The sequence below is a fragment of the Strix aluco genome, chromosome 4 (assembly GCF_031877795.1).
Source record: "Strix aluco isolate bStrAlu1 chromosome 4, bStrAlu1.hap1, whole genome shotgun sequence".
Lineage (NCBI taxonomy): Eukaryota > Metazoa > Chordata > Aves > Strigiformes > Strigidae > Strix > Strix aluco.
In genome coordinates this window covers 114,791,591-114,818,522 of record NC_133934.1, presented here as the reverse complement: position 1 = coordinate 114,818,522, position 26,932 = coordinate 114,791,591, and the positions used below count along the sequence as shown (strand labels likewise).

General features: G+C 43.6%; 1 protein-coding gene across 4 annotated transcripts in view; it reads left to right on the top strand.

Moving 5' to 3' along the window:
- ASB2 (ankyrin repeat and SOCS box containing 2) overlaps positions 1-26,932 on the top strand; it is a 53,573-nt gene that overhangs the window by 15,965 nt on the left and 10,676 nt on the right. For 2 of the 4 annotated variants that reach the window (XM_074825008.1, XM_074825010.1), the window contains exons 1-7: positions 4,481-4,756; positions 10,812-11,108; positions 12,683-12,787; positions 17,904-18,070; positions 18,721-18,876; positions 20,627-20,872; positions 23,123-23,294. In XM_074825008.1, the coding sequence (XP_074681109.1) occupies positions 10,864-11,108; positions 12,683-12,787; positions 17,904-18,070; positions 18,721-18,876; positions 20,627-20,872; positions 23,123-23,294 (1,091 nt within the window). In that variant the 5' untranslated portion in view covers positions 4,481-4,756; positions 10,812-10,863. Of the gene's footprint in view, positions 1-4,480; positions 4,757-10,811; positions 11,109-12,682; positions 12,788-17,903; positions 18,071-18,720; positions 18,877-20,626; positions 20,873-23,122; positions 23,295-26,932 lie in introns of those variants that run through there. The other 2 variants (XM_074825009.1, XM_074825011.1) reach the window with 2 other exon arrangements.

Here is a 26,932-nt window from a genome sequence, read left to right as displayed (position 1 = left end):
TTTCTGCAAGCTGCCGAATTTAGGTAGGGGCATCTTTTGTTTTTCAAGGGCTGTTTATCTCTGGCAATAGAAAAGCAAAGACAGATCCATATCTAGAAAGCCTATTGTTCTCATGTTGAGGGAAGGGAAGGAGAGCAATGCAGCAGGTCTTACTGCATACAGCGGGCACAATTGTTAGAAGCAAATCAGTCTTAAAGGAATTAGAGGGTACCAGAGAAATGCATCAAAAGAGACTTTGTTCATAAAGTAGCCTAAGGGATTGAATGGAGAGGTAAACATCCATTGTATATTTCCAAAGACTGCTTTAAAAAAACTGGGGAAAGGTTGTTTCCCATCAAAAACAATTTAACTTTTCTATCATTGCTGTTTTGGGGTTGCTGTTTTTCCCAGGACCTTTGCTATTCACAGCAGCTTGTGTCTCTTGTTGCCATTCTCTTCCTCCTGCTCCCCTGCAAGAGCTTCAGAGCAATGGGGTTGCAGCAACATCTCTGAATTTTGTGGATTTTGTAAAGGTCAAGAAAAAGACAAGTCTTTCATTAGAATTCTTACTAAAACACATTATAACATAAGATAAATGGTATTTGCACAGTAAAGAGTCACTAAAAGATAATGTTTATGCTTTCCCTCTTCCTCCAAGGAACATGTATTTGTTTATATAGTCTTTGGGTTGTGTTCACTTCGTATTAGCATTTCATGTTCCCTCTGACTGATTCCTCTTTCAGTTTGAGTCAGCGGATGTGACCTTATGATGACATTTGCAGAGAGTGGCAATGGCTGCAGTAGCTGTACACTTTTCCAAAGCTCACTGGCAGGGCAGGTCCAGGCTGAGTCATCCGATACCTGAAGTGGAGCTTAGGACCCTGGATACTGGGTGTTCCCCTTTGTGCTCATGTCCTATTTCCAGAGGAGTGAGGACTCCATTTTGATTGTATCTGAAAGGTAAAATTTTTCTATGAGGAGCCACTGTGCATAGGTAGAAGTCATACACTGAGTTGAGGTCCACCCTGACTTGGGGGTGTGGGTCAGCAGCCGTTAGAGTGGGATAAATTCCTCCTGAAAGGGGAATTATGTTCTTAGTAGAGTGATCTTGAAACACCTACATCTTTCCAGCACTGAAGTGTTTAGGTAGTAGAACAAGCAAGAAATAATATATATTGTATTCCTTACCCCTGGGCATATGTGACATCCTACACCTTTTCCCATACAAGTGCCTCTGACTCCTTGACTCTCTCAGGGTACTGTGGCCAAAGCAATCATTGCTTCTTTCAAAGAAAATTGAAACCATCTTCCCCTGCAGGAGTTTCTTTCTTCTTGTTATTTGAATGTCGGCTGTGTAGCAGGAGGCACTGGAGAGTTGCTTTTGGTTCTGGTGCTTGCATTTAATCTTTGGGAGTGTCTGACGGAAGCACAGCACAGCAACACTGAATACACAGCTCTGCTCACTGGGATATGATGGCAAAAGGTAGAGATGTGTGCCCTAGGTCTATGCTCTCAGTGAAATACGCCACCCAAAACATCTTGCTGTCTTTCTACAATAAAAAAGTCCAGACAAGATAGAAGTAACAAAGGAACAGCTCCAGGTAATTGGTGCACAAAGCAGTATGCTGTTCTGTGGCAAAGTATTATGAGGATTTTCTGTCCAGGGACTGTTACTGTCACAACTAATCAGTATTTTCTTCCTTTCAGAACAGCCACCGATGAGCTAAGTGTTTCAATGCAGTAGAGTTAGCCATTGTTGGTAGTTATAGGCTATGGACAAGAATAGTTTATTCTCATTTGCATTTCAACATGTGATGGCACATCTATGGCAGCTCTGCACACAGAATGAGTCTGTAACATGCTCATCGGTCTCCTGGGATGCACAAATGAACTTTGTTTTTTTCACCAACCTTAGTTGCCTGATTCAGTTGTGTAGCTTAGTAGAGCTGAAGGGCTACTTAATTCAACTAATGGAAGTAGAGACTCTGAACAAATCCAAAATTGAAGAAAATGTTAAATGTGCTTTCCTAACCTGACTTCTGTTGGCTATTTTGAGGAAACATGAAGAATAAAGCAAATCCTGCTGTTCATTTCACCATATTTTCATGTGGTCATCATTCTTTGCCTTCTCTCAAATTCAAATCTCTTATTGCACCATTTGTGAGACCCTAGCTGACTCTCCCATCAGCATGAGTTGGCTATTTCCATCATTTTCTATTTAAAGAGAAAGCAAACAGATCTAATATGGAGTGTCTGAGTTTGAAATCTGTCCTTGGAAAATAGCATAAATTTATGTTTATTTTTGCAGGTGACATTTTGTAATCTCTTGGAATGTCTTAGGGTTAAGCTGAAAATGCAGATTTGTAACTGTACATGCCCCAGAGGAAATATTAGAAAATCTGATGCAATGCTAATAAATCATAATGATTGTTATTATTATACTTTGGATGTGTTGTAATAAAGCCACAACATTGTTTTATTGGGAAAAAAATCAACCCCCAAATGTATGATTTCATTCCTGTATAGTAATATTTCTGTAATTAATATTTCAAACTTCTATGAGGTTTTCCTCTGAGAATACCAAAGTATTTCACAGATACTAATTAAATAAGGTCCTATTCAGCAATCTCTATCCATATAAGTAATCTTGTTGGCTTCCCATCTGCAAGGAATTTTGGACTCTTCTCTGAAGTTAATGCATTTGATTATTTCCACTTCACTAATGTAGAAAATGAGACACAGAGGAGTTAAATTATTTACTCAAGACAAAAGGAAGAGTTAGTGGTATCTGAAAATAGATCTTCTGAAGTAGAGTCCTGTGCTTTTATTGGAAAATGGTGCAGCAGCACTCAAGGAGCTCCAATTTACGTCAAAGGAGTGCACAGGGCTTTGCAAGGAAACCCAGGAATGTGGGAGGGAAGGGAATTGCAGTGTGGATGGTGTGAATGGCATGGGGAACCACCTGCAGTGTTCATAGCTGATGGGATCTTGAGCCCCAGTATCTTTTTTCTAATCAAACAGTCCATCCTGGAAGACATAGACACCCTTGCCTTTGCCAAGCGCAAATCTGCATCACAGTATCGGCATTTTTCCTTGAGTTCAGGGGGACATCAAGCAGACCATAAGAGTGCCAAGGGTGCGGATTCAATGAGAGACTGCCAAGAGGCAAGCAGAAGGGTTAAATGTGGGAGATAGTCACTCCTGGTTTTAAGCCAAGGCTGATTACAATCTTAAAGTAATATTATGGAAAAAAGTTCTGGGTGTTGTTTAAAAGTCACAGAGGGTTGGCTGATGTGTTGTCGAGGGCGTAAGGGTTTCACACCCTCTTGTTGACGACATCCAGGGCTCCTTTGCCTGCCACAGTAACTGCTGAATATCCTTAACTTTGGACAAAACAACAGCCCTAGCACTAGTTACGAGGGGCAGGTGGTTTTGCAGACAGCAGGGAATGGGGCCATGTCATGTACTGGCTATCCTGTCATGCCGGAGCAAGTCGGACGGAGGAGCAGTCATGGAGAGGGAATGATGCTGGTCCTGAAAGACCTGCGGGTGAAGCAGGTGAGTTGGAAGGGATCATGTATGAGTGGATGATATGGTCTTGCTAAATTTGTTCCCTTCAAGATTGGTCTTGCTAAGTCTTAGATGAGGGTGTTTATGCACTGACAGGGTGAATACAGCTAGCCTGAGGCTCGACAAGGTACTTGGAAAGGAAACCATTGCAGTCTAGACTTCATTCTCTTTAAATGCAATGTTTTGCCATGGGAATCAGTGAAGCAGGAGCTGAAGGAAAAAGCATAGGCATCATTTTGATACTGTACTATAGTTTCCCTTCATTCACGTTATTAGCCGGACAGATACATAGAAATCTTCCCAAACTGAGTATTATCCCCATGTGCCAGCTAATCCATGTGTCAGTTCTCCTGTATGTGCCTGGCTGTTTTCTTCTAGCTCATCCCTGGATCAGCGCTATCTCTTCTCTGGCCAGCTTGCTTTCTGCCAGATGTGGGGAAGATAGCTACCGTTTCACATTTATGGCCTCCAGGAGTCTGAGAGAGGGTCTGTCATTCACATTTACATGGTACAAGAGCAGTTCTTTTCCACTAGTAAGATCTACAAATACTACTTGGAACAGCTTCACAGCTGCTTTTGTCATCTTTTGGAATCCTGAAGTCTCAAACTTGCAGCCTTAAAAATTTACGAACCAGTCTAAAACATCAATAAATACCCATGTTTGGCTGTTTTGTTTAAGAAGCAGCAGCTAAAAGAAAAGTAAGTGGATCTCCCTTCTCCCCAAGCAAATAAAACTCTCCAGGACAAAATATTTTACTTCAAAATTATACAGGATTTTTTTTTTTCTTCTTTAGGTTCCAGAAACATGTCCATATATGGTCTACTTGTCAGGGACAATAAATAATGATGTAATAGAAAGGTCAACTTTGTGTCATTTAGCTACAGGATGCATGGTGAAGTGAAGTTCTTCAGATAACGCAACAAAGAAGAACTTTAGGATGGGTAAAAGTTTCTGCTGTGCATCTTCAACAGGAAATCTGAGATTCAGAACAACTTATATTTTGGCTTGTATTCGCTGATCATGGGGTGATCCAGAAATAAACTCCAGGCTTCAAAGCGAGAGTGTTTCAAAGCTGTCCTGCAGTTGATCGAAACATCCAGGCAAAGCAGGGAGACGAATACCAGCGAGAATTTTCTGAATTAAGACTTAATCAAGGAGATAACCCCTTTCAACAGTATTATTACCCTTTTATTTCAGAACAAAAAGGTAATACAAATATGCATGTTTTGAACTGATTTAGCATTTTCAATCTGTCAGTTTGCTATGTCTATGCAAATATTTATTCCTATAGCAGTTTGTAACATAATACCCTAACGCAGTCTTGGGAGTTTTTGTGGCTTCATTTTGTTGTGGTTTTTCTTTTTTTCAAATAAGCCATAAAACACTCACTGGTGTTAAGCAGAACTGTAGCTCTGTCATTTCCTTAGTTTTCTTTTACTTGCAGGTGATGCTTATATCTTTGTCCCTAGAATAGCTTGCTCAGAAATGATTGTTGTAGTTACAACATGCTAAGGTACAACGTAGTATGTAAGGCACAGTGTGAAGGAAAAAAATTACATTAGCAAATGATTTCTTTCATTTATAAATTTCCAGTTGGTATGACATGAAGCTAATATTGCACTGATTGCTGTGTGAATTAATGCTTTCTGAGAAGAAATAAAAGCTTGCAGGTGTATGTATTTCCAGTAAAGAATTTGCACAGAATCGTGGTTTGATGGCATCATAACATATGCCAGACTGATAGGTGACCTGTTTTGACAGCTGGGGCTGGACAAGGAGGTTTGTTTGCTTGAAGGATTCCTTCGGGAAGCCTGGCTTTGCTCCTTTAGCACTGGGCTAGAACTTGAGCAGTTTGCATAAGCTGTCATTACAAAGTATGTTTGCCTGTTGCTACAGCCAGACAGCATGAGGTGTCATTCTTCTGATGTCCCAGCTCTGGCAGATCTGATGGGCACCAAAATCTTTCTGTTTTTAAAAAAGCATTTGCTTCCCAATAGTAGTTATCCAATATAATATCCTTGGAGAACTGCAAAGATTTACCTAAAAACTGACCTAGAATAGAGCAAAAATGTGAGTGCTTGAAGTGCTGCAAATTGATCTAGTTTCCATTGCCAGCAGAAGATCTGGTGTGAAAGGTGCCGCAGTAAGAGCTGAAGTGGAGAATGGGTTTACTGTGAAGACTTCCAGCCATGTTTACCCTCCCCCTGTGAGTGCTCCTGCTGCTTTCAGAAGGAAAGGCAAACATGTATCTGTGGAAGCTGGGGCTCAGTCGTTCCTTGCAAAAGGCAAAATGAGCAAGCCCTCATCTTCTCTCTCTTTTGCAGCCTCCAGAGACTTGGTTTTGGTTTTAGAAATTTGGTTTATTGCACCCTGAGCCATAAATATTGAGGTTCTGTATTGAGTTACAAGCTGACTGGGGTAAACTCAGTGCAAAGGCAGGCAAAGTCCCTGGCTCTGCTCCCTTAATGACCTTGTCACTCACCTGCCACCCTCCTCTGACAGCAGTAAGTAATTCTGTTAATTCTGCTGCCTGGGATCTATTGAAGGAGGACAGGCAGCCTTGCTAAGCTTTTCTCTAAGGAAGTACTATCAATGGGGACCAGTTGTTTCAGATGCTAATTGTATTGAATAGTGCAGTTCTGCATGTTCAAAGCCAGCTGTAATCCTTGTTGTTTATTTATGTTGCATCAGGGATCAGAGGCCCATTCCCCCAAACACTATATGTTGACAGAGCTTGTAGTCCAAACATAATAGCAACCTAATTGTGTTTGGCTTTTGCCATAATATGAGTGGTTACTAGTAGTCACCCTGTGAGTAGTACCTTTGGTTTTAGAGATCTGTCAGGTACAGCTGCTCATTAACACGGGACAGAACGTCACAGACTGGCCCTTGCACAAGCATTTAATTTCTAATCTTCTGGTCGCTGGATGCTGGTAAATTACCTCTGTATGGCACAGACCTGATTTCTACATCTAAATAAACAAACTCTCACTGAAATGAGGATGGCAAAATTAAGAATCAGGATCAGGCCCTAAGTGGAAATGATGATAAATTTAGATCCAGAAGATCCTGTCAGACTGAGCTATTAAATGGCAGCACAGGCAGCAGTGTCCTAAAATGTGTTCTGCCAAGAGGGATCACTAGTGAAGCCATTCAGACCTGAAGGTCTCTAAGGAATAATGACACTAGACCCACAGCTTTAAAAATCAGGTTCTGCTCTTACAGTAGATACAATGCTATGTACTACCTGCATGTGAGGATGGGCTCTTGGACTGCCAGAGAAATACAGGGGACAGCCAAACATTAAAACCTCCCCCAAAAAACCTGGTTAGGGTGAACAGTAAACCCAGCATTTAACTCATAAATCTGATACCAATACTTTAAACCTACAGAAGGCAGGCTTAGAGTAAGCAAATAGATTCAAGCTGCATTTAGAAAGACCGCTTTGCCCAGATCATAGAATCATAGAATACCATGTTGTAAGGGACCTCAAGGATCAGCTCTTACTTATCCAAACTTGTTCAACCATTCCTAGCATAAAGATTGATTTTTTTTTCACACCTTCATTATAGATGGTGAAAAATATTTAGCCTATAGTGCATTAGTCTAGTGGCCATAGTTGGTAGTTTGCCACTGGCTTCAGATGGGGTAACCTTAGCTCTGCTGTGTCAGCTGAGCCAGAGTAGGTCTGGGTGGCTGCAGCAGCTCCAGACAGTGCCACCAAGCTTGGCTCTGGTGAAAAAAAGGTTAAACTGAATCAGGCTGCATTGTATTAGCCTCCAGCTGAGGGCATGTGCTTGGCCTGTTACCGCAGCTCACCTGGCTCACCGTGGCTTGTTACAGAAATAACTCAAACCAGTGCCTGAGCCCTGTGGCTCTGCACCTTCAAACAAAAGCATCTCCAGGTGGAAAGGGAGGGTGGTGGTGGCTCTGCTCTGCTTGGGGCTGTCGCACAGGGACTTGTAGCAAGGAGGCACGTGTTGTCAGTCACACCACACAGGTCAGTCTGAACAAGGGGACACAAGCAATGGGATGCAAGAACAGCTTCAAGCCCAACTAGAACAGTCTCTTGAAGGGTTCAGGACAGCCAAGGCTGTCCCTGGCTGTCAGGACAAGCTCAAAAGTTCCTGCAGCCTCAGGATGTGACCCTCACACCTTCTTCAGGGTTGTATCAGTTAGATGAGAAGAACTGAAAGCTTTCTCTATTTGGGGCCCTGAAAAATTTCTTCCTGCAGGATGAGTCAGTGGCAGGAGCTGCAGCCAACACTGTTGTTTCTGCACTCTGTGGGACTCCTGTCAAAATATTTAGATTAGTGAGGATCACCAATATGCAAAGAAGGTTCTCCCTTTTCTCTGTGAGTGGGTGGGACTCAGTTAACCCATACAAAGAATAAGAGGGTGAAATAGGAGTGATCCCCAAACTCAAAATCTTCCTTTTCCCTCCCTGTGCCTTAATGAGGTGTGAAAAGAGGAGGGAAGGAAGATGTCTAGAAATGGCCTTTATACCTAGATCCATTGGGGATTTAGTGAGGCACCTAAACCAGTTAGCTCCTCTGTGCCAGAGTGTGGAGTCACATCGACAGTGGTCTCCTGTACACTCCTCAAAGCCTTGGCTGCCCACAAAGGGACTCCGCCACCCAGCTCAGAAGCATGGTGAGGCTGCACTCACTGCCTGATCCGCCTGCTGTGCCATCAGGATGTTGGCAGTGAGGCTGGGAAGGTTAAAGAGGAGGGATCTGTGTCCTGGGCTCCACTGGTGCAGGTTGTCCTCAGACAGGAGCAGTTTCACCTCCATTCTTGCCTCCTCCAAAGAGTCACTGTGCATCACCTCCATTAGGAGCTTACAATCAGATCCCATCCTTGGCACTGACTGCTTAGGTTAGGTCTCTGAGTCACCATTGGGGCCAGGTCCCTACATTTAGACATTACAGTGCTAGATGCTGCAGACAAGCACTCTGACTCCAGCCCATGGATTTCACACATTCGCAGCACACCAGTTACTACGTGAGTACCTAGGCTGACAGACTATGAAAGTGCTGCCCAGCATGCCAGGAGTTGAACTAGCCAGCTAGCAGAAGCTGCTGGGAAAACAAAGCCGTGTCATGGTTCTTGGCCAGTAGCTGGATGGAGCGCAGCCAAGGATGAGTACCAGAGCGGCTGGGGCACAGGGAGGGCAGTGCCTCCGTATGGGAGCTATCAGCAGTTTCATGCTGGGGGTTGGTTCCTTGGGACAGCAAGGGTCATAGCAGAGCTGAGGCACACCAACTCTCACTGGAGAAGGTAGCCAACAGCAGCCATAAGAGATGTGGCTGAAAATTAAAAAAAAGAAAAACCAACAAAATTGGGTTGCCTTATTTACAGCAACAGAACGTTTTATTTTGGCAGTTTTCATGGCTGTAAAATACACCTTTTGTTGTTAAAGGTCATAATGTCAATCTGAAATTTGCTCGGCTTCCCTTTCCCCTGAATTCTTCCCACTTCTTCTAGGGTATGCTTGGAGCCTGAGGTGGCTGTTGATGTGGGAGATATCACCATTTCTGAAGTGAAAAGCTTAAATCCAAGATTTTAAGTTACTTATGGCTTTATTCAAGTTCTTGTAATTTCTTCAAAGTGTATTAGTTTCTTTTTAAAAAAAAAAAATGGTTAAAGAAACAAACATGAGTGTCTTGACATGCATAGATATGGCTCTGTTGCCATTTCCTCCACGTCAGGACTGGCTCTTGGCCGTGCATGCAGCAGTGAGGACTGCTAGAGCAGGGCAATTTCCTGGTCTGAGGCTTGTGGTGTGCTGGATCCTGCTGCCATCGACGTGGGTGTGAGTCCCCGGGAAGCCGGGCTGCCCAGGGCTCTCAGTGACCCAGGGGCAGAGCCGCAGCCTGCTGCACAGGGAGGGGAGCTGAAGGCTTTGCTGTGTCAGCAGTGCTGGTGTGGTGGGAGGCAGGTCCTGAGCCGTGGGAGCCTGGGTGGCTCTGCCATCCTCATGCACATGGCTCTGCCGGGTGGCCTGACTCAGTAGGACCCATGGCTGGGCAGGGCAGGGCTGTGCGGAGCTGGAGACCAGCCCTGCTGTGGCATTGATGGGACAGGGTGAGGGCAGGCAGCTTTGTCAGCAACCTCACTGGTGCACTCCACCAGCCTCTCACCTCTCTGCACATGGGGAACATCCCCAGTCCCCTTCTGCTGGCTCCCGGTCCTCCTCTGACCTGTCCATGTTATTCTGGGCAGCTTGTACCTGTTGCTCCTCATCCCAGTGTTCTCTATTATTTTACACAGTTCTTGCTCAGTGCTTATAAAAATCAAGCCTATTCCCCTTTGGCTGTCATCTTCTTAACAGAGGCAAGTTTTTCCATCTCCTCCCATGAAATAAGCCCTTGACTCTTGACCACCTTGGCTGGTGGTCAGAGTTCTCTCTGGCATCCCAATGAGATCCTGCTAGAGCATCGTACCATTCATGGCATTAGTATGTCCATACCATTGCTGGAAATACTGCAGTATTTTGGATTTTCTTTGCCTTTTTTGAGTCCCTGCTGTGGTGATGGTTCACATTCATTCTGTGATCGCTCAGTGTGCCCTGATGTTTCCCCCTTCTCTCATTTCCAGCTCTCAACCACCAGTTTTTAGAAGTGACTCTGAGCTCATGACCTTGAACTTTATCTGTGAAAAGCAAAAAATCAGAAGTGAAACTGAGCAGTGTCATGTTGCTCTCCTAGCTGACTGAAACAGAGTCACTTCAAAGAATAGTTTTGCATGTTGCTCAAGAGATCTCCAGATAAGGTGGAAAAAATTACTCCACGAAGTCTCCTTACACCTTGTGATGGAGAACTTGCCCTTACAGAAAACCAGCAAACAGACAAACTCTTCCCTTAATTTTCTGCAATTAGAGCAAGAAATAAACAAACAAAAAACCAAAAATATATGTCCATTGGCATTTTCCTTATTAAATTGATTTCAAAGCTGTATCTCTTTAATCTTACAGGGTTTTCCTTTACCTATTTTTCTCTTGAGCCGTGGTAACCAGAATAAGTAGATAAAAAACTGCCTTGCTTGCAGCAGCTTCTTTTCCTTTTTTAAACACCAGCTAAATCAGTTACTTCTGTCTGATAGAAAGGAGTTAGTTCATTAAGTTTAATGCAGATTTTAGCTGGTAATGTTCTCTTCCTGGTGAAGGATTTCTGAAGGGTTTTCTGGTCAGTCTAATCAAGAGGCAGAGCTGAAAAAAAGCACAAGATAATTGAGTTTCTTTCTTTCTTTCATTTTCCAGATTTTGATGATCACAATTTCCTTTTACGGGAAAGCAAAAAAAAAATAAAAGAATGGCTACAACGGCAGCAAATACTCAAAGACAAACAATAGGCTGCGAGGAATACAGTCTGTACAGTAGCTTGAGTGAAGAGGAGCTTATAAAAATGGCCATCCAGCAGAGCTTGGAAGAGGACCCTGCAGGTCAGCCAGCTGCCCAGAGCCACCAGAAGTCGATGGTGGCAAGTCCCAGTGAGGTGGCCACCCCCAGCCGTGCCAACAGCCATAACCCGCCCTACCACATCTACCCTTGGCAAAGGTGAGTAAGCGCCTGCCTGAGCTGTGCTGTCCCAACAAACACCCTGCCCAGGAAGAGAAAAACAGCTTCCCCTGTCAAAACACATGCTTTCTAATTAGCTTTACTGAGCGGCTGCTCTGTGAGTCTGTCATTAGTTTGAAAGCCAGAGCCTGCTATAAATCCAATGAGGTCAACGTTCTCACAGCAAAATGAGAATTTGCTTGATGTTGTCTGTTTTAAGCAACAAATAAAATAAGAAAAGGGGCACTGCTACAAGCTTTCCTGAATGTCAGAAGCCCTGCTGAAGCCGGTGGCTCCTTTCCCTCAGGGAGCACACTGTACACCGAGTTTAGGTTTCGCCAGAGAGGGAGCACAGCATTTGTTATGGGAAAACGTAGGAGAGAGGCCAAAAATAGGTGTATATAAAACTGTGAGCTGTCTGCCTTTTAGATACTTCAGTCTTTAAAGGATGTAGTTATTTCAGATCACAGTCTGACCTCAAGAACACTGCTCTCAGCCAAGAGCAGCTTCAGACACCAAAGTGTGGTGACATCCCCCTCCCCTGTGATGCTGGGCTGGGGGTTACAGAACCTGCTGACAGTTTCAAACCCAGACATTGATCTCCTTTCATTTTTTAAAAGGCAGACTTCTCAAGGGGGAAGGGAAGAGGTTACAAAGTCACCCCAAAACCAAGGAAAAAATATCCTTTTAAACTACTTTTTTTTTAATAAGCTGAGAGTAACTGAAGTTTCTTATAACTCCACCATCCTCTGACACCTCACTCATAACCACCAGTGATTGTTTGGTTTCCAAGGCTGGGAAACTGGGGACAATTTGATGAGCACTAAGTGTGTTTCATAGCTACAGAATCAGGATGCTGTACAGCAGACAGTCCTGCGCCCACCAAAGGTTATGGCTTCTTGGTGTCATTACTGTGCACCTGTACTGTCAGCTCTGTTGCAGGGACCCGATGCGGGGGAGAATAAGGGCTTCCCTGGCTGTTTGGTCCTGTCCTACTTGGGGGTCCTTTGACACCTGCTATTTTGGCAAAAGGCAGCATCTGCAGTTCTGTGCATTAACCTGTTCTGCCTTTACCTCAGCCCAGCAGCTTTTGACCTCCCACTGGAGGGAAAAATCTTTGCAGCTTGTAGCTCCAGATCTGTAGCGTTGCTGAAATCTTCTGCCACCTGGGACAGCCGAGCTGGAAACAGAGCTGGCACCCGGGAGCCCTGGGTCCTCTTCCACCCCCCGCCTCCGACCTGCTTGCGTGACACTTCAGAGGTGATGAATGTCACCCCACCTCGCCTCGTGCCTGCTTCCTGTGCGGTGGTGGTAGGGTTAACCTCACTGTTGTCTTATATGGTCATTTGAATCCCCTGACGCTTCCTCAGAGGGCCAAAAATAATCTCGAGCTGAGCGAGCAGCTGAATCCAGCACAGAGCAAGCCGTGGCCATCTGCTTTTATTCAAAGCCCTGACCGGCAGGCTTTCTTGCTCCATCTCTGTGGATGTACGTCCCTATTTCTGCCTCAGCATGACCTGTTTCTCCTATTCGGAGTATTTCTCTTTATTTCATTCATGTCATCGCCACTCCAGATTGGCGGCCCAGCCAAGAGGCCGTGCTCAGCCGTCCAACTCGGGGGCAGCCTGGGGGGTCAGGCGAAGGTACGACGGCAGCCTGTTCAGCACATCACAGCCCGTGTAAGTGCCTCCCTCTCCCTCTCCTGCTTTCCTCCATGGTCAGAACAAGCCTTGCTATGCACTCTCCCCCTAAACCAGCTCTTTTGGGTGACAGTGGTGTCTGGTGGGGGGAAATGGTGGTGTTCATCTGGAGGAGGTCTTGCTGATACCTGCACCTCATCCTCACTGCCTTCCTGCTCTTCCTTCTGACCTCCCAGCTGCCTGAGACCATGCCCAGACTCTTGCAGGTGACCCACCTCAAACCTCCGTTGTTCTCTTCTCCCCCTTCATCCCTCTCCATCCTTCCAGTGCGTGTGTCCTGGGGACTCTGGGTCATTTGGTAGCTCTGAGGTGACAAGGACAGCAGGAAAAGGATGCCTGTGCTGTGATTTATTTATATAGGCTGGCTCCTGTATCAACACAATAGATGAGGCAGGCAGGTGCTAATAGTAACTCCATTGATATTAAGTTCACAGTTCAATGGTGAGGAAGAGTGGGGAAGACAAACATTTTATTGCAGTATATAAACGGGGTGAGAAAGGCCAATTCTTCAAAGTAAATATTTTATAAACAGTCCCAAAATGCTGTGCCTGTTCCCAGCAATACCTGCACTGTCCTGCCACACCAAGGGGGGCTGCTGGGGAGCCAGACCACATCTTACCTGTCCAAGGAGGAAACCAGCTTGACTGATCCTCCTGGCCATGTTTTGCTGTTGGCAGAGACCGTAAATAAGCTTAGGTGAACAGAGTCATGCATGAGGAAAGCAGACTGGCAAGGGGGTGACCTGAGCTCTGCCGCAGTACCTGTGTGTAGTGGTAATGTCTGGACCATGATGGTTTTATTACAGCTCTCTGCGGGGCACAGTGGATGCATGCACCTGCCTTTAGCTATCATGAAGAGAGGAAAGTGTTGTAGGCAGCACTTCTCTGTGTCCTGCAGAAAACTCTTTTTTATCTACCTAGTTCAAATCCACTTTGTTTTAGCTGTCTTACAAGTCCCTCCCTGGATGCGTGGTTGCAGTGACTGCCCCTCCACCATTCTTCTTCCTTTCATCTCTCACCCAGCTCTACAATTTCCTTCACCTCACCCTGCACGCTGGCTGATCCAGGCTCTGTCCCTGGCTCTCCACAGACATTGGCCTCCCTGACCTTGTGAAAACCTCTTTCTGCTGAAACATGAAGCCTCCCTTATCCCTGTCACCTGCCAGCTCCCTTTGGCCACACTGAAATCAAATCCTCTCATTAAGTGCTCTGCACACCTTGCATGCCTCTCTGCTGCTCTGGGTTCCATGACTGGAGGGCAGGCTTTTCTTCTGCATCACTAGCTCAATAGAGTTCAGTCCACAAGAAGACTGGGATAAGGCTGATAAGCTAGCCCTCCTCTCCTGGCAGGTGAGAGCAAAACTGTGGCTGGGAAGCCACAGGAGAGCATGATGCCATGACTGTTTTATAGCCCTGGTCTTTGAGCCTGGAAGGGATGATAGCTGGCTTCACCTGGGGAGATGTTGTTCCTTCATGCTGCCTGCATCTCACCAGGCTGCCAGGAAAAGAGGGAGCTTCCTGAACATTTCCATGCTCCACTGAACCTCTTCTGCAGCACTCAGAATTGATCCCCCATATACATCTCATCTACAATGAGTATTTATTATCTTGGCTACTGGCCTTTGAAATGCAGTAATTCTTTTGAGTCACCTATAAGATTTCATCAGATCTTCAAGCTTCCTCCGTAGTTTTAATACTTGTTTTTGCTATATCTGATGAAATCCAAGCAGGAGAATGTGCTGGTTTTTTATAACAGCCAACTATGAGCCAGGCAGAAAACAAGGATTTTACATGGAGATTCATTAAACTTTCTGTACTGATCTGGAATTGGCTTGGCTAAAGCATCTACAGCCTGGTCCAGCAAACCCCCTCATCTTACTCAGGAATCATTTAAGGTCAAGAAGCCTGACAGAAGTTTGCTTCATTCAACATCTGAGGGCTTAAGCAGAATGGTAACTGATTCTTCACACATTTTTAACCCTACCACAGATCTGAGGTACCTTCTGCTTTCACTGAGGTCTCAGCTAACGTGATTCACCTTGCATTTGTTGTGTGCCAGCCCTATGCACAGACTCCTGCTGTGGCCCACCTAGCATGCAGTAGTTCCTTAAGTGCTGGTAACTCTATCGTGAGCCCAAATCCTGAGGTCGCAGTGAGCAGCCCTGCACGTGTAACATGAACCTTTGCACAGAACAACAGATGGTTTCAGCAGCCTTGTGCCAGAGGCTTTTAAAGATGAAGATTCCCCCACCTCCACCTCCTCTCCCAGCCAAACATGCCAATTGTTGCTGTTAACTGACTTCAACAAAATGCTCAATTTCAAATGCCTATATAAAAATCTATGAATTATACAAAACTATAAATTTTAGTTTTAGTACTCTAAATAGTATGTATTTACAGCAGTGTCCCTGGGACCTCAGCCTGGCAGTTATCAGAAGGTCAGTTGATTCCTCCTGCATGGGCCGTGTCCAGGAAGGCAGCTGCCTGCTCTAGCTGTTATCTCCTCAGGCAAAATGCCTGACTTTTTGTCCCATATCTCCCCCCATTCCAGTGTTGCTATTTTTGTGACTCTGCTGTCTTGAGACTACCACTTCCAGCTATAGAGAAGGAGCACGTGGCACCAAGTACTTTTTCACCTGGGAAACTGTGTCTTTCCCCATTCCTTGGCACGTGTTGTGTTCACCTGTTCTGCTCCAGGCCCTGAGCTTATCCTTAGAGAAGCAGCTTGGTGACTTTTCTTTCAGTGCTAATATCAGTGTTTACGGCACAGATTTGGTACCTCTGGGCAAGCTGAAATTAATGATGCCTGTGTGAGTTTCAGGCTGTCAGTCTATCCAGCCCCTGCAATGAAATCCAGTTCTGCTCCTGTAACTTGCTCTAAATGCAGAAGTTGCACTAATGATCCCCTTTTTGAGGACTCCTGTGCTGAGCTGCTCATATTTTTCTGTCTCTGATCTCACTCTGTTGTGGCATTTTAGACCTTCTATCATAACCAGAGTTTCTGGTTGTTCCCATTGTCACTGCCCTGCATGACCTTCATCACATGCTGTATTCCTACCCTGGCAATGCTAATAGTCTCTCTGAGGCACACACCTCCCTCCCCAGTCTCTGCCTTCAAGGCTGCAAGATTTTCTCTTTAGAGTTCGTTCAAACCACAAACTCTCGTATGTTTTTAACATCCTCTTGTTCTCTGTCTCTGAAAATATAGCCCATGTTCATTTTTTGCAAGTCCCCATTAGAACTGGAAAAATGCTTCTTCTTTTGTGGTGTTTGCTGTCCTGGAGCTTAGCTGTTTGGTGCCTCAGAATAAGGAAGCAGGGGCTGTCTTCTCCCAGCAGAGCTCAGCAGGAGCACGAGCAGATGCTAGTGCTGCAAGGCACAGCACATCACCATGCCCAGAGCTGCTGTCACGGGCCAGGATCCTGCCTGCATTGGCTGCAGGGTACCAGCTCCCTGCCCCTGCTGCGCTGTCAGCAGTCTCAGCTGGGGTGGAAGGAGGGAGGCAGGCCCTGCTCCAGGCCCTGCTGATCAGTGGCAGGTGACTGTCAGGCAGCATTGTGACTCCCACTGTGTGGGGAGTCCCACAGCAGCTCTTGCTGTCGCTCTGCAGAAGGACTGGTGTGCCCAGGTCAGTCCTGCTCTGCAATTGCTCTTACAGAGCTCAGAGAAATGCATTGCTGCCTGGGCTGTGCAGAATGCATGCTTGGCAGAGGGAAGGCTTAGAGCAAAGCAAGCTTGTAGGCTGCTCGCTGTGTCTCGCTTCTGGGTGGCATGAAGCATACTTCATGGTTTTTGTAGATTTTCACAACCACCCTCTTCTTGAAACCTTCAGAATTAGGTAACACCAAAAAAAGATTACTTTCATGTTATTTTTGTTTTCTCTGGTAAACACTGAAATACTACTTTAACACTTTTCAGTGATTCTACATATTTCAATGACTTTCTACTCTGAAGATGCTTTAAAATATTCTCTCCCTCCCTAATATTTTTTCATTCCTTTTACTCTTTGTGCCTAGAAGTTAACTTGGCCCGGTGGAGCCTGACAGGAGTTTGCTGGGTTCAAAATGACCAGAACATGAACTACTTCACAGCTTGGCACCAGGTCCCAGTTGTGGTTCCAGAGGCCCTTGACTGTTGTAGTTACTTGGGGAACTGCTAACTTGACTACCTTCGTTTGCAAGAGTGGACTTGTCAACAGAGCTAATGGATCTGCTCCCAAGCAGGCTGCTAAAGACCAGATTTTCAGAAGTGCCCAGCACCTAATGTGTCTTACTGGGACACCAAAGACACATTTTTGAATGTCTATATTGTCTGAAGTAGTTATGATTTCTGAAAATTTGAGTACTCAATGCTGAGATAACAGCTGGGGCACAGTCATGACGGGCAACTCAGAATTTCATTTGTGTGGGTGAAGGTTTTTTTAATCCTCCTTGGCTGAAGAAAGGAGAGCCCAGACCAGCACCTTAATATGTACATGGTCTAAGCAGAGCTCTCCCTTCTTCATAACTGGACCAGAAAACTTCTGAAAGCAGGCTTGTATAAGAGAAATAGGACATACCTTAAAATACAAGAACAAGATTTATTAAGAATTTCTGCTTTAGGGCTAAGCCACCTGCAAATCAAATTTAAAATTTTCTTCAGGGATGAACAGAGGTAATTCTCTTCAAAGCTGATCTTATTTAAGAGATCTCATATGGAAGTACCTTGCCACGTGGGACAGAAAATGGCAGGGTGATGTAATTATCACAACCATGGACACTCATGGCAGTGTACAGAGCAAGGGTAGAGCTAGTCGCCTCCAACTCTAGATACCTAAAATACAAGTGTTTATGTCAGGGATTACTCACACCTACACTTTCCTTACACTCCAAGGACAGAGATCAGCAACTTCCAGACAGTGACTCTTCTCATCTGTGGTGAATGGACAAATTAGAGCAGAAAAATTTTACCTCTACAGGCCCTGTAGCAAGACACCTTAGGGCCACAGACACTTATTCTATAGGCTGTAGGGGTTCACTGTTTTGGCCAAATGATACAGTGATGTTGCTTCTCAGTGATGAAGGAAGCAGTAATCAAGTTTTAATCTTGTTTTAAAGAGAACTTGACCCTGTAGTAGCAGCAATAAAGGATGGAGATGAAAAAGCAGTATGCAACATGATGAAATCAGGAAAAAACCTTTCTGAACCTAATAAGGATGGCTGGATACCCCTCCATGAAGCTGCATACTATGGCCAAGTGGGTTGCCTGAGCCTGTTGCAAAAAGGTCAGTGAAGTAAAAACTACTTAATTACAAAAGGGAGAAAAAGAATATGAATAAACTAAAAGCAGAATTAGCAGCAGTCCAGTCCTGGTCTGGAACTGTGTGTGAAGCTTTTTTCCAACCTTTCTGAGTGTATATCACTTTCACCTTCTCTTTGAGAATAGGTTTCCAGACTGAATCCTCTAAAAGTTAGGATCTTCAGTTGAAAGTTTTATCTGGATAGATCTTGACAAGCCCTGAATTTCTCACAGTAAAGCCTTGTAACTGAGCTTTCGACTGTTGTGGTCTGCTCGGCTGCCACAGCTGACAGCAGTTACCCCACTTCCCACTAATTGGAGATCCAGCCCAGAACCTCTTTGCTGGTGCTTGAAGATGGTTTCAAACTGCTACTGAAGAACAGTTACTCAGCAGCTTTCTGCATCACTAGTGGCCACAGCTGAACATTTTAATCTGAACTGATTTAGATACTTAATCTGAGTTATAGTAACTTTATAGTAACTTTATAGTATATTCTTAACTTTGCTCATGGAAACAGAAAAGAAAATAAATAACAAAAACTTACTGAAAACTCCAAGGATTTTGAAAGGTGATGATGCTGTGGATACTTGTGTACTACATGCCATAATGACTTTAGGCTCTCTGTTTCTTCACAGCGTACCCTGGCACAATTGACCAGCGCACCCTCAATGAGGAGACGGCTCTCTACCTGGCCACCAGCCGGGGCAACCTGGACTGCCTGCTCACCCTCCTGCAGGCTGGAGCTGAGCCTGACATCTCCAACAAGGCCAGAGAAACACCACTCTACAAAGGTGAGTGGCTGCTTTTCCAGGAATACTGAGATCTTCTGGCACCACCAAGGCAGAACTGCAGGATCGCTTGTGATGCGGGGCTGAAACTCAGTGATTAGCTCCCATTTTCTACCTCCCTCCAGTAGTCTGTCTCCTATGTCTGACCTGTCATGCTATGGCCTCTCTTCTCATCCACATCAGAGACAGGACCCTGCCCTGCAGGGTGTGGGCTGCAATGTGGTGCTGAAGGTGGGGTGTGTGATGCTTAGTGGGGCCCTACGCACAGGGTGTCTGCACAATGTCCCAGACTTATGGAAAGCTGGATAGTACAGGATTATGTATGCTTTTCTAAACAGTAGGACCTAAGTAGCTGTTAGATGTGAGAGTACAGTAACTGTAGATGTGCCAACAATTCATATACTGTGTGCTATGGAAGATGCATAAAGTTATAAACAATTCAGTGAGGTAGATAGTGTTTAACATGAACATACTACTTTGCTGCTGGTCAGAGAGAACATTTTCTTTAGCAGAACAGCATTACATCCATGATATCACAAAGATTCAGAGAAGGAGATGATCTCTCACACCTTCATGTCCTTTGACTGCTCCTGCCATGACTATTTTTAGCACTCTAAAACATTAAAAAGCACATATCACTAGTTAAAACAGTAATCTTACCTCCAGCTTTGGATGCCTGGCATTAGAGCTGCTCCGTTTAGAATGCTTCCATTTTAAAATTCTGGCTGATGGTCTGCTAAAGGAAAGCTGTTCAGCTGTGCATTAAACACACAGTAGTGGTGGTAGTAGTAGTAATGCTCATAGTAATAATAACAACAACAACAATAATATGAAAGCACCCTTTAGCCAGAGAAAAACTGTTATTAATGTGCTAGTCTTGTCTTTTGCCAAGACAGGTTGGACCTGGTGATCCTTGAGGTCCCTTCCAAACTGGTGTTCTATGATTCTATGCTTCTATGATTCTGTGAATATGCTGGCCTCTCTTTTGGTACATTGTACAACAAATGCTAACTGGGGTTTGTAAATGTAGCTGCTTATTCAAGATACCTTTGATTTGGGGTCCCACCATAAAGGTGTGTAGAAAGCCTAATGATTTGGGATTCAAAAAGCAATGGGACAAATTAGAATAAAAATCAACAAAATACTATTAATTACCAAGAAAATATCTTTAACTCAGGATGGTCCTGAACTATAAATTTTTGCAGGCTGAGAAAGTGCTACTGACTCACACCATTATTTTTTTCTAATGATCCTTTTCTGGGTACTGTCAGTTTGAGCTTTTTTAATTTTCTTGTCTATATAGAGCTTCATCTGCAGTCCAGGGCAATAAGATAGAGTCAGTTTGCACAGAATTTGGAAAGACAGTGTTCAGGTCATGTGATTTTTGTAACATGTTTGTTCTTCATAACTTCTTCTGCACCTTGTCATCTCCCTGTCACTGTGATGTCCAGTTGGTACCAATGTGCTGGGTTGGATTCCCCTCAGTACCAGGCTTGGCACAAGTCTTGCACAGGACACTTAGACTCCTCCAGGTCCCAGCTGAAGATTGGCTTCACTGCCACATCCTTTATGAGTCCCAGACAATGTCATTTGGCTAGAGCCTTGGGACTCAGCTTGACCTAGATGGATCTTTGGTCTTACTCACTATGGCCTAGTTGTATTATATTGCCTTATGCTGCATGAAATGGATACCACAACACCCACAATCTTTTCAAAAGCCTGTCCTAAACACTCCTCTTTTTTTCCCAAACAGCCTGTGAGCGCAAGAATGCAGAGGCCGCAAGACTCCTGGTACAATACAATGCTGATACCAACCATCGTTGCAATCGAGGATGGACTGCTCTCCATGAGGCTGTCTCCCGGAATGACCTGGAGATTATTGATATCCTTGTGAAAGGGGGTGCCAAGATTGAGTCTGCAAACGTCTATGGGATCACTTCTTTATTTGTGGCAGCTGAGAGCGGGCAGCTGGAAGCTTTGAGATACCTCGCAAAATGTGGTGAGCACAGTTATGCTATTACATGCCTTTACTCATTTAATTCTTAATATTTCAAAGTTCCCATTAATTGTCCCTGGCTCAGTTTTTCTGTCTCTGGAGACAAGGACTAGCCTGCACAAGTGCTGAAACCCTGTTGTTCCGGATGGCTGATTGTGTAGGGTCTTTCAGAGAATGTGGTCTAGACACATGCACTCCTCAGCATTCATTCATGGTCACCCACTTTGGGAAGTAATATGGTGCTCTCTAATTGCATTGCCTGACAGCTTTTAAAACCCATATTGCTGCACACATGTAGCCTAAAATGTAGTCATAAAAGACAACTGTATATGTAATAGATGGCAGAAATTGAACATTAGCCAACCCCATCTGCTCAGGAACATGTGCAGTGATGGGCAAGGTTAGCTATCCTCTACTGATGAATCCTTCTGAAAATAAAGTACTATTTTATATTTAATGGATTTACACCAAGGTGAAGCAAACTCACCCTCCCCGTGTGTATATGTTCAAACATATAAACAGAGTGAATTTGATTCTAGTTTACACTAAACCTACCTTTTACTGCTCCACTCATGTAAAACAACTTTACAATAAGCACAACTATTCTGAGGCATATTTTATTTTCACTGGGGGCTAATATCTTCAATGTAGGTAAGAGTTGGGTCCTGCACTTGTGAAACAAGAGCTAAATAGTGATGAAGATAAGAAAAACTTATGAAGCAGTTAGTGTGGCTAAGAAACATATGAGAGTTGGGGAACAAAAAATGTGTTCTGCTGTCCAGCTAGGATTGTCAAGTCAGTTTTATATGACCAGTTAGTCCATCATACTGCCTATGATTTTAGAAACTAAGCCAGAGTATGATTTGTGTTTCAACTTAGATATTAGGATTTCCTTAAAGTTCAATTTTGAGAAAAATACACAGCAGAAAATCCAATAAAACTCCAATTGTTCCAAGCCCTGAAAAACTCCTCTGAGAATCCCAGGAATGATATCACTGCATTGTTTATGGTGAGCAATGCTCATCATAAAAAGGGGTTCTTTTACATTTCTTTTTCATTAGGAATGTAGTCCTGTATTATGTTTTGTCACTGCAATTCTCCTGATGTTTCCAGCTACAACATTTTCAAAGGGTCAGACACAACACAGATGTTTCAGTTTGGGGTGAGAGCACAGGGAAATGTTCTCTTTGGCAGGGAGTTTTCATGATCAAGTGGGAGACTGATTGGCTTCTTTATTGGAGTTTAGAAGCAAAACTCCAGTGAACTGTCATTCCCATTTAGGATACACACAGAGCAGCCTTCCTGAGGACATCATGGTACAGTATATTACAGTCGAAATCCAGGCTTTCAGGCCTTAAATATCTAGCACAGAAAAAACTAGATTCCAAATTGTTTGTGCTCAAAAAGTCTTGGTTTATTCTTGCATGTTATTAAGCCAAGCACACACTAGAGCTCAAGAAAAAATGCCCCAAATAATCTAGTAGCTCATTAATAATATTTGTCTTTTTTTGGTATAATTTACCATTTGGAGTCTAACTTGAACCCTCATGAAGTGAAGAGATATGGCCTTAGGTGCTGACTTATGAAATGAAATATACATTGACTAAGGCATGCCAAAATAAAAGCTTATTAGAACTGTTGCCCGGTACCATGCAGATGTCGTGTTATAGGGTCCTATTTTTAGCCTGGATATGTACTAAAATTAAAATATAGTATAAATAGTATAAATGTACTTATAGTGTGAATATATAGAGTATAAATAATATGTATAAATACAATTAAATATATATCATAAATACATAACCATAGAATTTTGGAGAGCACCTACTGAGATCATCTAGTTGAAACTCTGGCTCAGGAATAGTGTATATACATAGTGTGAACACACAAATACTAATGGAATTATTGTGCCTAAAGAAAAGACCATGCTATATAAAGAACAGCACATCTTAAAGTTTTTTGCCTTTAAGCTACAGCTGAATGGAGCCTAGATTCATGACTGGGAGCTAATGGTTGCCACCCACGTTAAAGTCTCCCTCGTAAAATTCGCATCATATTAAAAGCCAGTGGAAATCTATGATATAACTGTATATAACTGATATGACTGTACCAACTCTGATATGACCTCATTCGCATCCCTGTCCAGCACATTTTGTAGCTCTATGGTCATGGAGATGTACGTGTTCGTTCAAAGTACGTTCCTTCTATCTAATTTTAACCTTTTGGTGCTACAAACATTTTCTTCCTTCCTAGGGGCTGATATAAATACTCAAGCCAGTGATAATGCCTCTGCTCTTTATGAAGCCTGCAAAAATGGACACGTACCTATTGTGGAGTTTCTTTTGTCCCAAGGAGCAGATGCTAACAAAGCCAATAAGGATGGCCTGTTACCTCTTCACATAGCAGCCAAAAAAGGGATTTGCGAGTAAGTTTTAGTCCATTTCATGGTTTCATCTTTTACACAAGAATCCAAAGTCCTTATGAAAAGGAGAATGTAATGTCCAAGATCTAATTCTGAGCATTGCAAGTAGGGGAGCTGCCAGTTGAGAACTGGACTTTCTGCTTGCAGAGCTTGGGTTGGAAATTATAAACTGAAGAGTGTGTTTATGGATTGGGATGACATGGGGTGAGCAGGAATGTGGGATGCAAGATTCCTTTAGCTTTGCCAAGATATCACTTACTATAGCTAAATAACCTCATGTATCTTGGAAGTCGATTAAACTGAGCTCCACAAAATATACTGGAGATGAAATAAGAAAACATCTCTGTGTGTGTATGTGTGTGTGTGTGTGTGTGTGTGTGTGTGTGTAGGGGGGATGTTAGTCCTCAATAGCTGTTGCAGCGTAGTTTGCAATCATTGTCCTGCATGAGCACACTGTGATTCTTCTGCACAAGCAGAACATGCTGCATTCATCTCTGGTGTGTTCGGATTTTATTAATGATGATTCAGATGCTGACAGTGGGAAGTGGTTAAGTGAATCTTTAGGGCATTAGTGAGATTGTTGCTAGAATATGGTGTCCAGTTCTAGTGTCCTCCCTTTCATAAACCTTTCAGGAAATTGGAAAGGCTTCAGAAAAGAAGTACAAGAATTACTCACGGTCTGGAAAACACACTTTATTAGTGAGTGATTAAATGACTCATATATAACAGACAAATGCATAAAAAGATCCAGTGGTTTGTTTCTGAAATGAAATGTGTTTGGAATAGAGCTGAGCACATTCTTTAAACAGTGAGAAAAGTAACTAATGGAAATACCAGGAATTGGGTAGACTTACCTGTCCTCTGAAGTAGAGGTGTTTATAGGAGGGGGAAAAACTCTACAGCCTCTGATAAAGGATATCCATTTAAAAGATGCTGTCTAGGGATGGGATCATTGCACTGTCATGTAAATAGTGTTTACCGGGCTCTTTCAAGACCTGGGACGTTGCAGCATACTTCTGAGCCTGAACTCCTTTGCATTCACTTTTGATTCTAGGACAAGTTTTAGCCCCTGCCTTTAGCCCCTCACTGATGGAAGGGTGGGTGGCCCACAGTGACTGTAGTGAACTCTTCTGACTATAACAGTTTCTATCAAAATCCTTTCAGCAATAGTCAAAGGAGAGAGTATATCCAACTGCAAAGACCATTTCTGGATAGTAAAGCTATCTTTGCAGACAACTGCTAGAGCAGAATCTTATATATTTCACAATGTCTGAGGAATTAAAACTTTTGACAGCACTCCATTTTCCCATAGAATTTTTATCCTAGCATTAGGCCTGCTTGGGAACCTCAATTAAGCTTCTCAAATCACATTGATAGACCCGTTGGAGTAGGCCTGCTTCTTTGTGCAAGCTGTGTATTCTAGAGGGCAGCCCACTGTGAATTTATGTAACAGGTTTATACACTTACAGCATGTATGTGAATACCCTGCATAGACTAAAGCAGGCATGATTAAAAATTTTCTCCAGGGTTTGAGTTACAAAGACATTTTCTTGAAAACAAACACATTTTAGATGAGAAATGTGCCAGAGACAGAACCCAGGTCCAGTTGCTCACTTTCAGAAAAGTTCATCCGAAAGTACAGTAAGTTGGTCTGGATCCAATTTGTGTATAGACTCTGGACCAGCTTTCTGAATCTTTTCCTCCCCTCAATAGTTCCACACCCTAACCTGAAAAGAAATTTACATGGAAACTCTGCAACCTGTGTCCACCTCCATGTTATGAAAAAAGGACCTCATTCAGATCTCACATCTATTATTCCCAATACCCAGCAGCATAAATAAGACCAGAATTCAGCCCAAACTCTTCAGTTCCTTCACTTGTAAAAGACTGAGCACTATTTTTTGTGCACAACCGCTGCAAACTAAGTGCAAAAGAAAGAAAAAGGAAAAAGATCTTCTCTTATAAATATTTATCTAAATGACAAAGCTTTAGCCCAATTGGCTGATCATTCTTAATTCCTTTTGGTATTCAGTAAAATAACATGCTTCACGGTGACCTCTCTTTGTATTCCTGCAGATTTAGTACGTAATTCTGCAGGAATTCCATCCTTCAACTTTTTGCCAGAGCACGAAGGCTCCCTACCATCAAAAAGCCAAGAATGTGGTCCCAAGGCTCAACTGTCAACTCTTGTTGCTTGGTGTTTGTTTATTTTAAATGACACCTTGTCAATACTGACCTGAAATTCATAAGGGTCATCTCATCAGCTGTAGGACAATTGCAAGCAGTCATTTAACTCCTTCCCCCTTGGAACTGAGATGCTGAGAAGGGAAGACTTTGTGAAGTGTGGGCAGATTTATTAAGTAAATACAAGTCACTAAACTCTTGGCACACTCATACTAAGGATGCTTTGCCTCCTCCTCCATATAATTTCTAACAAATAGAAATCACAGAAGCAGGTGTCAGGGATATAGGGAAACTCAGCACTATTTTGAAACTGTACATGAAGCTCAGCACTGTGACAGACATGGGATGTGGTCTGGCTTGCCTGGTCTTGGCTGCCTTCACTTGACCTGCCTTCTCCCTCTAGATAGACAGGAAAGACTGCAGAGATGGAGGCACCATATTACTGAACCAACCCACTTTGGAGCATGAGGAAGAGAGACAGGTTCAAGCTACAAATTAAACTCTGATATAAATTTGATGCTTCCTGCTTTTCCTCCCAAAATAAATCTGGGGTACAGGGGCTGTACTAAGGTCTGGGACACTTCAGCATTTGGATGTGGAGCCTCAGTGTGACACCCCTGCAGTGAAGTTCAGGTCCCCCTTGCAGACAGAAATGACACAGTACCTCTTTAACTCAGTTGTGAAGAGCTGGCTGAAGCACATATGCTGGAGGGAAAGAACAAAACAGACCCTTAAATCTTCAAAACAGTTGATCATGGGATGACTAATGCTGGCATTTGGCATGCTCTCCTTGCAGTGCTCTGTGCCCTTTTTGTTATTATGGCTCTTACAGAACATTTGCTAATGGTGGGAAGTTGCCAGCTCACCAGCACCCAAACCTCCTGCTCCCTGGTGAGCATCACAGCACTGGAAGATTAGTGAGGCTGCTTGGAGAAAAAAACCCACGTGCTTAATTTCCCAAGATATTAACATAATTTAAAAAGCTTTTTTATATAAAAATGAGATGTAGAAGTAACATGGAGACATCAACAGTCCCTCATCTAAATAGGAACATAATCCTGCAAAGTGTTATGCATCTTCAACTCTTATTTCAGCTCCTGGGAGCGTTGGAGGCTCAGTCTTTCACAGGATCATTCAGTGTATCACAGACAAAGGTTTTCCTGAAACTAGTGCTTATATTTGGTTTAGTTCATTATGTAAATATATGTTTGAGGGCCCAGTGTCAGGAGCAGCCATTGCTGAAGATATGCATCATTTTAAAGAAGACATGCTGCTTGGTAGGAAACTGAGCTTTGCATGTTTGTTTGTTAGAAGAGCTGTTGAGGATAGAGGAGTCTGCATGGGAGGAAGAGGAGGAGAAGGTATGCTTGGCTTGCTGACTCCCAGAAGTTCCTTTTTAGATATCCCTCTCTCCACAGGCATTATATAGGGAGCATAAGGCATATCCTGAGACAGCA